General features: G+C 40.3%; 1 protein-coding gene across 1 annotated transcript; it reads right to left on the reverse strand.

Moving 5' to 3' along the window:
* Positions 1–6,257: 6,257 nt before the first annotated feature.
* Positions 6,258–8,997, reverse strand: LOC134866976 (piggyBac transposable element-derived protein 4-like). The gene is made up of 2 exons (XM_063887222.1): positions 6,656–8,997; positions 6,258–6,580 (listed from the first exon to the last, which is right to left on the reverse strand). The coding sequence occupies exon 1, from the start codon at positions 8,588–8,590 to the stop codon at positions 6,818–6,820; it is 1,773 nt and encodes a 590-aa protein (XP_063743292.1). The 5' UTR covers positions 8,591–8,997; the 3' UTR covers positions 6,258–6,580; positions 6,656–6,817.
* Positions 8,998–12,325: the final 3,328 nt, after the last annotated feature.

Below are 12,325 nucleotides of genomic sequence, written 5' to 3' on the forward strand. Positions count from 1 at the left end.
TCACATTGTTCAGAAACAGCGAGCTGAGAGTGCTTTTCTATTAAAGATTTTCATATTTCTGCAGACAGGTTTTGTGGAGTGGAATTTTACTGAGAATGTCACGGTGTTTGAGTATGAATGAGGCCTCATACTTTCCACATCCATGAATCTATTATAGCACTAATATATTCCATAATGAGTTCTCTCCTGCTGCATTGCTTTCTGGCCAAGCAATACTGAGAATCTGCGTCATTGTCACCTCTCTTCTAACAGTTCAAGGGGACGAGGAGGGCGAATGTAGCAGAATTTCTAACAGAATAACTTTTACATCCTCAAAAATATCATGATTGTAATTACAAAAAATAACTTTACTTTACATCCGATTATTTTTTAGAGAATTCATTTACTGCATCATCAAATCTGACATTCTGCCAATGATTCTGTCCAATTAAACGTTGTTAGATGAGTTTAGTCCATATATATCAGCCCTTCTGTAATTGAAATAATTACATTTATTAAGATCTTTATTTTTACACTCACTCACAGCTCACTTTGTCTTTTTTCTTATACAAATTTCTATTAGCCACTCTTCCCTGGTTTAGTTCTGCAGAAGCCAAATGGGTAGACATTGTTTCCACGAGAGGGCTTATCTTTAAAGTCTTTTAACAGCTTTAAGTTTACTTTTTGACATTGAATCATTGCATGAAAATGTGTTTTTATGTGCCTAATACACATCAGAGCTTGATGTGTGCTGTTTCACAGTCACAGCCTCAAGATGGAAAGCTTTCTAGGTTTGAAATAAAAGGCTGCATCAGTTTTTGTAACTGCTCTGAAGTTCCCAATTATTTTTCAGCGAGGCTATTCTCCATAATACCCTTTTTTCATATGTCATGTTCTGCATTTAGTGGTATGCCTTCCTGACAACAGGTATAGTAGACATAAACGTGGAAACCATAACTCACTTTGATGATTCGAATCACTTTGTTCAGATCAGTTTACAGTTTTGTCAAATGGTTAGAAAGCACTTTATCGGATACATCAGTAGATGAAAACGTGTTTAACACTTCTCTTTGCTACTGATTCACAACATTTTGAACCTTCCAATGTCATGAGTTATATGAGCTTCTGCTGACAAAACACCCTGCACTGAAAAAACTGAAACGTTGTCTTTAATTAAATGTATCAAGTCAACAGATAACATATACTGTAACTGTATTTGATAAAATACAACTTCTGATGCTGCTGAAAACATCCTCACTGATATAACAAGGAGTCTTTCAACATCATATACCCTCACCCTGGCTACCCAGCCATGGTTGATCAGAACATGACTTGTGTTCAGGTGGCATTAGCTCCTCCCCATGGACCTCCTCTCATGATCCAGAGTAACTAGAGGCTCTCTCTGCTGCCTCAGTGATGGTATTGATGGCTCTCCTCCTCTTTGTACCTGTGATACCCAATGCACGGGCTTTGTAGAGTGATTGCAATGCCCCTACTGTCAACCTCGATGTGCATACACTTTACCTTCCAGCCCTGCCTGTGACAGTCGATGACCAGCTCCTCATACTTCATCCTCTTCCTCTCATGGGCCTCCTCCATGCGTTCCTCCCACGGCACTGTCATTTCCAATATACTGATGGTCTTTGTTTTTTCTCCAAAACCAGGAGGATGTCTGGCCTCAGTTTGGTCCACAAGGAGCTGCCAGTCCTGCGCAGCTCCAAGGATTCCGTAAGGATTCTTGGTTGCAGTGGTGCTTGGGAGCACTCCAGCTTTCACAAAGGAGATTCTTTGAGCGGATGGGCGTACTTGTCTGCAGCTGCTGATTCCCATGCTGATGGCCTCTGCGATGGGTTTCAGAACTTGATCATGGCACAGGTGTACCGGCCCTGGCCAAGAACCCCTGGGCAGCTGCTCAGGATGTGCTCCAACATTCCGCTGCCAGAACATTGCTGGCAAGCCGGGGATTCCACTTTGCTCCAGTATTACATTAGTTGAAAGCTATGATATTAAGTTTAAACAAAAAATATTAGGTTCAACTTAATATTATTGCTTTCAACTAATCTACAATTATGTGAAATGTGTTGCCATTTAATTAAAGTCAATATATATAATATATATAGTGCAATTTCTTCAGTGTGTGCATGTTTCTGTAAGTTCTCATGGGATAAGCCACTGACAGAAAAATCAGGCTCATAAAGTCTAATTAACGGCAATACAATTCTGATCATTGCGTGATGGAATTCATTCTCACATCACTTTGGTCAAGTGGTTTGAAAACTGAAGGTCCAGGGACAGTGTTGATCAGTCAGGCAGCAGGCACAGCTGCAGGTTATTAGGCTGATTAGCATCATAAGATATACAGCCCAGGCATAGGAACAATTACACTCATTTAGTTAAACATGCAATCTAAACACTTACAATGGATTTCAGAAATGGGCAGGTATGATCCTAACACTTCACAGTTTTTTCAGTTTTGGTTTTAAACCCAAACACATTGGCCTCTGGGCACAGAGGGCCCACCTGAAGGAGCAAGACACAAAGACGTTTAGTGGTTTAGCCTCCTTCTGCTAGTTCTTTTTTGTCAGTTGTATTTTGTAACTTTTTTTGTTTTATCATTGTTTGTCATTTGAAGTCGTTTGACTCAGAGGGATCATTTTGAGTCTTTCCTGGTTGTCATGTCTCTTTGAGTGAACTTTTGTAGGTCAGGCTTTGGGGGCTTCCTGACACTTTGGCCAAATGGCACACATACTGTACATACTCTGGTGGCTACATCTTCTGAGCTAAATCCCAAGACACCAAAACCAAGGCTGAAGGATTAGAAAACCAATACATATTTGACTTTTGTGAAGGAATGGAAGATTTGGTATTAATCCTACTTGTGGTCACTTCAATGTACATTTGTCAGATTGCATTATGGGTATGATTGTGGTTGAAGGACAATTCAATGTTACAAAGAAAGCTAACTCAATGTTGGCACTATGGAAAAGGAATTTTGGGTTTTGGTAATAAAACAGATGAAGGTGGATCATGTTTATTAAAAATGGAAATTTATTTTTGTATGAAGCTTTTCTGTCTTGGTTGTTAATTCAAATCTTAATAACATCTTACAAAAATATAATGTGTATCACTGTAATAAGACTCCTCGTATTTCAATGTATAGGTGAACACATTTACATTTTAATCAATGTTCATTAATATCCCTAATAAATAAATGCAAATACTTTGATGAATCAGAAGGCATGAAAAATGAGAGGCTGTGTGTATGCCGGATTTGTGCAGGTAATAACATCTTGATAAACCGACCAACAGATCCATCTTATGGCATCACTGCAGGGGATTCAGGGAGTTACAACTTTAGTCTCATTTTTAAAAATAGATTTTTAATGCATATCATTTGTAAAGTGTCATGATGACGTCGATAGTGAAGAACATTTTAGAACCTGACTATTCTCAGGCAGGTTCTGGAGTTTAAAGGTTAGGCTTTTTTATGATTTCTAATTGAATTTATTTTTATTCTATTGTTATTCCATCATTCATGGTGAACGTGCCTTTATTTATGGAAAAACATATTTTTAAATGAGGTGGCAGGTGACAATTGTAATTATTAAAATGTAATGGAATATAATGTACTGAGGCTCTCAGCTCCCAGCTGAGTCATCACAAACGAAGGCACACTTTTCTTGTCGCTCATCTTTGTTTCTTCTGTTTCGGTGAATATCCTCTTTATATTTGCATAAATTAATGAATTGTAATCCATCTATAAACCCCTGGGCTTTAATTCCTCTTCAGTGTTGCAACAAGATTTCTGCTCATGATCAAAACACACCCGACACATCTGTGATGTCTGAGGAAAAGTAAGAATAAAGTATTAAGTATTTAAAGGAAATAAGAATAAACTATCGGCCTGCCCTCACATTTAAGACAGACTCCTATACATGTCATCTAGAGACTTTTTTAAGATATGGTAGCATAAAGGCAGCTTCTTTTTCAAAAGTGTCCAAGACAATATTTGTGAAAGGTTGATTATGACAATAACAAACAGCATTACAGATTAGCTTTCTAATAACACAATACTTTTTCACCCCTACCTGATTTGTTAAAAAGAGTAAAAAATGACTAAAGGGGAGTACTCACAGCATCAGGGCCGTGTTTTCCTCACTAGCATTCACAGCCAGCTGAGTTGTGTTTCTAACTTGGTGTGGCTACAGCTTCTCACACTTCTGTTGGCGAGAAACAAATGGCAAATCTAATCCTGTTAGTTAAATTGGGTAAGGGAGGCGGTACTTATAGTAGAGAATGAGATCTGTTAACAGTTTATGCACCACCGTGTTTAAAAAGTGTGTTTTGAGCTGGTTTGAAGCCCAGAATTGTGCCTTAGTGCTACAAAAATAACCGAGGCTATGCTTGAGTACTGCACAGAATATAGGCTAACATTCTGCATTATCTAAACTGTGCAAGCAGGAAAGGTCTCACTTTAAAGCAAAATAAAACTTAACAAAATATTGCAGGAAAGCATCCTTTTTAGGCCTTGTGGGTGTAACTCATTAACTTTTAACACAGTAGAACTAATTAAAACTAAGTTTTATAAAGTGTGTAATTAAAAATGTGGCTAGGTGAATATAATAGAATATAATTACTTAATTGATCCCAATTTGGGAAATGTTTACGTTGCAGCAACATAAAAACAAGGCAATACAGTTACAATACAATATATACAGTATATATATATATATATATATATATATATATATATACACAAAAGAAAGAAAATATTAACAAAAACAAAATACAAAATATAAAAACAAAATATAAAGCATGATGTAATATGTACAATAAGTGTGAGAGGTGTGGAATATTAAAATAATAAATATAGAATGTACAATGTAATGATTTAAGTGCAGTGGTCACAGAGAGGCTATGGAGCAGAGAGTTATCTTTCAGCCAGAGATGAGTTGTTATACAGGGTTATTGCAGTGGGCAGGAATGTTCTCCTGTATATTTCCTTGTGACAGTGGAGCTGGAGAAGGAGCTCTAAACTATTTGAATTCTGCTATTTGCATCTCTCTTTTAAAGCATATATATGGATATAAATACTGCAAAACTGGATGATTAAAGGGCTTACATATAAATGTCTAGCATGGATGACTGCTACAAATTACAAGCCAACATACATATAAATCACACCTCAGTCACACCCCCCCCCCCCACACACACACACACACAGACACACAGAGACACACACTCAGTGTATTTTTGTTCGTCAATGCTGTTCTATTTTACCACTAAATGAGTAGGCTGAGCATCTACGAGATTGTCCCTGGTGTTCGTCCTGTTACAGCGTAACTACATGCTCCTAATAATAACAGCTTTCTGTGAGTGTGAGTGTGTGAGGAAGAGATGCTGTTGCAAGAACAGATAAACAAGAGAGAGGGGATATCTGGACCCTCTCTAAACTGATGTAATATTGCCTCAGGGTAGAAGGGGAGAGAACTCGGCCTCTACCATTTGTCCGATTGCCCATTAGCCTCCCTTTAATACAATTTTCCTTTTGGGTTTCTCGCCACCTACACACACATACCGTACACATGCATTTATGCTACATGTAGCTACATGAATTCCTCAACAGTGACACACATGCCTCAAGACTTTGTGTTGTCTAAGATTTTTTTTAAAGAATACAGAAAACATAATGCAGATATAACATCTCTGTTTTTTTCATATTTTATGAGAAGAAGGTTGGATAAGATGTGTGTGGAGCGAAATGGAAAATGTGTTTTAATCTGTCATTTATTAGCAAAGCAGAATCTTGATGTTTTAAGTCACATGCTTTGGGTACGCCATCATAATATAATCCTTACGAAATCTTTACAAATTATGCTCACAATGCGCTTTGCTTCTATTGCTACGCTTACTTTTATACCTCAGCAAACCGTAAAAAGTTAGATGATGAAGAAAAACTGAACTGTTAAAGAATTCTGTACTAATGTGTGACAGGTTGGTATGGTGCATTGATAGAGATAAAAGTTCATTGCTTGTTGTTAAAGCATTTGTTAAAGGGAAAATGATTATATATATATGTAGGGGATGTAGGTGAATTGTAGGATGTTTGTAAAGGAGGAGAAGGTATTCTGTCTGTGCTTGTTTGTGTTAGTTTTGGAGACGTGTGATCTGTTGAACTGTTCTCGACTAGATGGCCTTGATCTGGGAGCGGGCGATCAATTGGTTTTGTCTCCGCCACATATCAGGGAGGTTTCGCGGCACTTAACCCTTGTATTATGTTGAAAAAAAATTACATTGATTATGTTGCGGGTCATTTTGACCCATACTGTGTAAATGCACTCAAAACAGTGAAGAAAACAGGTTAAACCAATAACAACTTTATTTTAGATTACATAAACATTTAGAAAAGTGACATACAATACATTTTTAATTCCAACACTATATTTAAGAACTATTTAGTCTAATCCTCTTGTCCTCCTCCCGGCTCAAAATGATAATTCTTCCCTCCTTCTTTCCTCCTGCCATGCTCTCTCCTTCCTTCTTCTCATCCTGTTTTCCTTCTCTCTGTTCATCCTCCTCTATTCCCTTCTTTTCTCCCTTCCTTCCTTCCTTCATTCTTTCCTCCTTCCTTCCTTCTTCTCTTCCTTCCTTGCTTTCTCCATTCTTTCCTTCCTACCTTCTTTCCTTCCTCCCTTCCTCCTTCCTTGACCAAAGAAAGCACAAGGGCTACGTTTTTCCCTCTTCATGAACACATTTCTTTTTAACTTTGACTTCAACTTTAACTTCATCCCAGCGAACTTCAACTTTTCAATGTTCTCCACGTTTTTCTTCAACATTTTCAATGTTCTCCACATGATGGACAGAATGTTACTGTGTGCTTTCTGCAGATGTAATTCTTGCATTTCACACAAGAGGTACTTGTGTTACTGTCCTCTCGGGAGGGACAGACCTGGCATCTTTTCCTTTTCTTTCCACCTGTGTCCACTGGATGTTGGTTGGGTGAGGTTGGGTTGGGTGAGGCTGCAGGTTGGTCGGGTGACCTGAGCTTGACCTTTTCAATGACAGCTGCAGCTGCTGGGGATCGAGCTGGCCTGGCTCGCGTCTGGATCTTGGGAGTGATAAGTGCTTTGCCGAGATCTTCCAGGAAAAGCCGACGTCTGTACAATTTGCCGGCATTCCATTTCTGGTTGATTGCAGTCCACAGGACATAGGCATTGTAAGCAGACACGTCCACAATGTTGTAGAAAATCACCAAAGGCCAACGGGCTGTCTTGCGCTGGCAGCTGTATGTTGCTGTGACTTTGTCCAGATTGTCAACTCCTCCTTTGGTGGAGTTATAATCCAGGATCATTTGTGGCTTCATGTCTTCTCTTGTGCTCAGAGATGCATCTGTGTGCATTGTACTCATTACAAGAACATTCTTGTTTCTCTTTGGGCAGTATGAAACAACTGTTGCTTTCTCAGTGAAAGCAAATATTGAGGAATGCAGAGGTCTGCCATGCATCTTCAGAATTTCAGTGGGAAGTTCTGGCTTATTTCTTCTGACTGTTCCCAACATGGTCAGCTTTCTCTTCTGAAGTTCATCTCCAAGGCGGTAGGATGTAAAGAAGTTGTCACATGTGATGTTATGACCTTGCAGCCCTTCACTCATTTCCAGCACCACACGCATCCCCTGATTCTTCTCAGATGTTCCTCCAGGTAGCTTTCCAGTGTATACTTGCATATTCCATGCATAGCTGGATTTTGCATCACAGGCTGCCCATATTTTGATGCCATACTTGGCGGGCTTGTTGGGCATGTACTGTCGGAAAGGACAGCGCCCCCTGAATTGAACAAGGCGCTCATCTACAGTAACATGGGGACCAGGATTGTACAACAAAGGTAAAATTTCAACCCATTTATCCCACACATCTCTGATCGCAGCTAGTTTGTCTCTTTCACGTCGACCAGCTCTGGTGTCGTGGTTGTCAAAGCGGATCACACGAGATATCATGTGGAATGTCTCCAGAGACATTGTTGCACGAAAGATTGGCCTTCCATTCTCTTCATTCCATAGACTTGCAGTTGCTTCTCCCTTTGACCTGTACTCTCCAGCTAATAACAGAACTCCAATGTAAGCATGCAAGTCAGTCTGATCCAGTGGCTTCCATTTCTCTTGAAACACACGTCTCCCCTCCAAATTGGTCATTTCCAGTATAATCCTCTCTATTGGTGAGGATATGAAGAGCTGAAATGCTGATTGAATCTCATCAACTCGTGTGACAGCAAATCTTGTAGGACCGGGAGTCATTTTGATCACATTGGAAGATGACAGTCTGCCTCGGCTTGGGTGTGGTGATGTTGACCATTTTATATTACCGTCCTTAGATGCCCATGTCCCCTCTGTGGATGATGATTGCTGCATTCCTTGGTTTTCATCTGTTGGAGGAACAACGGCAGACTCGTCCTCTGAATCCTCCTCATCGTAGGAAAATTGACAATCTGGATCAGCAATAACATTGTCCTCTGTCTCTGAAAGATCCTCTGGTTCTGAAATATCTTCCTCTACATCACTATCCCAGTTCAAAATCTGTGATAAAGCCTCCTCAGCTGCCGTCCTTCTGGAGCTCATTTTTGGTGAGTTTGTCAAAAAGATGACATGAGAACAGTGACAAGGACAAGTGTGAGAAAGTTCCCTCTCTTCACACACCTGGCTCTGGGTCTCAGAGGCAATCAAAATACAAACAATTGTACATCAAAGTAAAAAGTACATCAAAGAGACATGTTTATTTTGGATCTGAACAGCTATTTACCCACATTAAAGGGTCTGGGTCAAAATGACCCGCAACATCATCTTTGTATACAAACTCTGCACAGACATTCCACTACACATCAGAGTGTCCAGATTTTACACACCAGTTCATGACCCTAGATGATGAAAAGTCACCAAATTTCATCAAGAAAAAGAAAGGATAACCAGTACTTTGGTCAACACAAAAACTGAAATGGGTCAAATTGACCCTTAACATAATACAAGGGTTAAGTTCCCGCATCTGAAACATAACTTGACTCATGTCATAATTCTCCCCTTTTATCAGGGGCATAACATTTGTTCACGAAGTTTCTGCATTTTACAGTAAAGTAGTCTGCCATATAAGATATGACATTGGTAAGTGAAATTCCACCACATAATAATCTTTTCCAATGCTGCCACACTGTAAGTGATCGGTGGCCTCCACGGTAGTTGTTAAGCACTCTGATGCAAATGTATCGTATGTTATATATGTCATTTAAATTTGATTGATTGATGATCCATTCAGTTTTGCTTAACGCAACCTTTTCTTTGCAATAGCAAAAGCTTCTCGAAACCATAGTTAATCTCTCTCTCCTTTACAGTTGAAACATATAACCTGTCATTCTACATTATATTTCATTTGGCTGGCGCTTTTATCCAAAGCGACTTACAGTAAGTCTGTCTCATTGTCTAAGGCAGTACCGGTTCACCCAATACGCACACTACGCACGTTGCGTAGGGCCCCGCAAACTCATAGAGGCCCCATGGGGGAAAAAACGAACAAAAACGTGACGACGTCACCGTCCGTCGCGCTGCTCGCGCACGTCAGATTGCCAGTGATGCATGTTCATCAACGGCATCAGCAAGATGAAGAGGAGTTATCCCTCGGGGAGTGAAAAGAGAAAAAAGAGAGTGCATGAAAATGAACAGCAGCAACAGCAGTCAGGTAACTCCCCATCTCCGGGTGGGAGAGTGGGAGAGACGGGGCTAGTCCGTGTTTGACCTACATAACAGGGCGGTGGGCCCTGGGCGAACCCCGGACGGTCTCCGTGTGCGTCTTGCTAGCTTCTGTAATTTAAGTGTTATATCAATCGCTCTGAGTGTAGTTACAACTGCACTTATACAAAATGGAAAGTAATGGATAAATATTTACTAAGATTGAATTGTGTTTGCTTGGATAGCCAACAGGCAAATATAGATGCAGATATATTAGTGAATAAATAAAACTTGTGAAATATTATGACAGTGGTGCTAAATAGGCTAAATAATAATCTAAATCACCAACATTTTAAGTATATGAAGGTAAAACCAGTGCAGTCAATTTGATGGAGCTGAATTAATGGTAGCCTGATCTTTATGTTACAGGTGCTACGCTTAAGTTCCTAACAAGCAGCACAGAGTCCAGTCAGTCAGCCAGTGGAGGGACAGACCCAAATAAGACAGGCACAGATGAGCCACCTTCATACTCAGTGAATAACAACGCTGTGTATTGTATTTGCTGTAAACTCTTTTCCACAAAAAAACACAAAATAATAGGAGAAGGTGTTAATGACTGGTCAAATATCAACGCCATTCTGAAGCAGCATGAGGGTAGTCCTGAACACACAAGCAATATGATTAAGTGGAGAGAATTTGATCTGTGCTTAAGTCGTGGAAAAACACTTGACCACATAGAAATGACAGCTTTGGAGGCTGAAAGAAAGAGATGGTGAGATGTCCTTACACGCCTCATAAGTAACACACAGTCTCTAGCTGAAAGAAACCTAGCATTCAGAGGTTCATCAGATAAGCTCTTCCAACCAGATAATGGAAACTTTCTATTCTAATTATTAGCTGAATTTGACCCTGTTTTGGAAAATCATGTCAGCAGAATTAAAGATGGAGAGACACATGCTCATGACCTTAGTAAGGACATACAGAATGAGCTGATACAGCTTGTGAGTGACAGGATTCTCACAACTATTGTGACTCAAGTGAGAGACTCAAAATACTTCTCCATTATCTTAGACTGTACACCTGACATTAGTCACCAGGAGCAGATGTCCATTATCCTCAGAAGTGTGGCTTTAAAGGGACAGCCAGAGATAAAGGAGCACTTCCTTGGCTTTGTGAATGTTGAGGCTACAACTGGCTTAAGTCTTTCTACAGTCATCTTGGACAAGCTGACTGATCTGAAAATTCCATTTGACAATTGCAGAGGGCAAGCCTATGACAATGGGGCCAATATGAAAGGTAAACACCAAGGAGTACAAGCCGGACTGTTGAGAAGGAATCCCAGAGCTGTGTTTGTTCCATGTGGTGCACACACATTAAACCTCGTCATTGCAGATGCTGCCAAATCCTCCAAAGATGCTGTTGTTTTTTTTGGCTATGAACAAAAGCTGTTCACCTTTTTTCCTGCTGGCACACACAGGTGGAATATCTTGAAACATGTGAACATAACAGTGAAGTCATGGACTGACACAAGATGGGAGGGCAGGCTTCAAAGTGTCCATGCAGTCAGGTATCAGGCCTCTGAGATTCGAGAAGCCTTACTGGAAGCCAGACAGAAGATTAATGATCCTGTGGCGAAAGTGGAGGCACAGTCACTTGCAGAGGCAGTTGGTTCTTACCACTTCTTGATTTGCTGTGTAGTGTGGTGTGAGATACTGTCAAGAACAAATACAGCGAAGAAGCTCCTCCAATCTGCTTCAATGCAGCTTGTCGTTGCTGTGCAGTTAATCTCAAATGCAAAAGCCTCTCTCACTCAATACCGGGACACTGGATTCTCAGATGCCCAGACAACAGCCCGAAGCATTTGTGAGGAAATGAATGTAGAAGCTGTTTTGAAGGACAAGAGGCTGAGAAACGCATTTTAGCTACGAAGCTCCTGATGAGCCAGTGGCTGATGCACTGCGGAATCTTGAGGTCAACTTCTTCAACACTGTGGTTGACTCCACAATAGTATCCATTGATGAACGATTTGAAACTCTGAACCAGGTGAAGACTAAATATGGAGTAGTGCTGAACTTCAGCACTGCATGTCAGATGTCCAGTGACTCCTTAAAGGCTCAGTGTATGGAACTTGAGAAAACTCTGACCTTCAACCAAGACTGTGACATCAGTGGAGTTGATCTGGCAAACGTAATCAAGAATTTACCTGACCTACCATCAGCTAATATGACTGCCTTTGAGCTGCTTTCCCTCCTTTGTGAGAAAGATCTGGAGGAACTCTATCCTAACCTTTGGATAGCCCTGAGAATTGCTGTCACTGTGACAGTTGCCTCAGCTGAGAGGAGCTTCAGCAAGTTAAAAATGATCAAAAACTATCTGAGATCTTCCATGTCCCAGGAACGTCTGAGTGGTTTGGCCATCATGAGCATCAACCATGATGTGGGGAAGCAAATATCATATATCACATTATTGATGATTTTGCATCCAGAAAGTGCAGAAAGGGACACTTTTAATGGTGAGTAATTTGTTACACATTTAGTTCGATTTGATTTGGTCTGTATTTATTTTGAGTTAGAGCAGGGGTCCCCAAACCACGGCCCCCGGGCCACTTCCGGCCCGCCTACACAATTAGAGTGGCCC

Source organism: Eleginops maclovinus, chromosome 7 (assembly GCF_036324505.1).
Source record: "Eleginops maclovinus isolate JMC-PN-2008 ecotype Puerto Natales chromosome 7, JC_Emac_rtc_rv5, whole genome shotgun sequence".
Taxonomy (NCBI): Eukaryota; Metazoa; Chordata; class Actinopteri; order Perciformes; family Eleginopidae; genus Eleginops; species Eleginops maclovinus.

Excerpts from the sequence above, each read along its gene's own strand:
- LOC134866976 (XM_063887222.1), bottom strand. The coding sequence starts at position 8,590 with ATGAGCTCCAGAAGGACGGCAGCTGAGGAGGCTTTATCACAGATTTTG.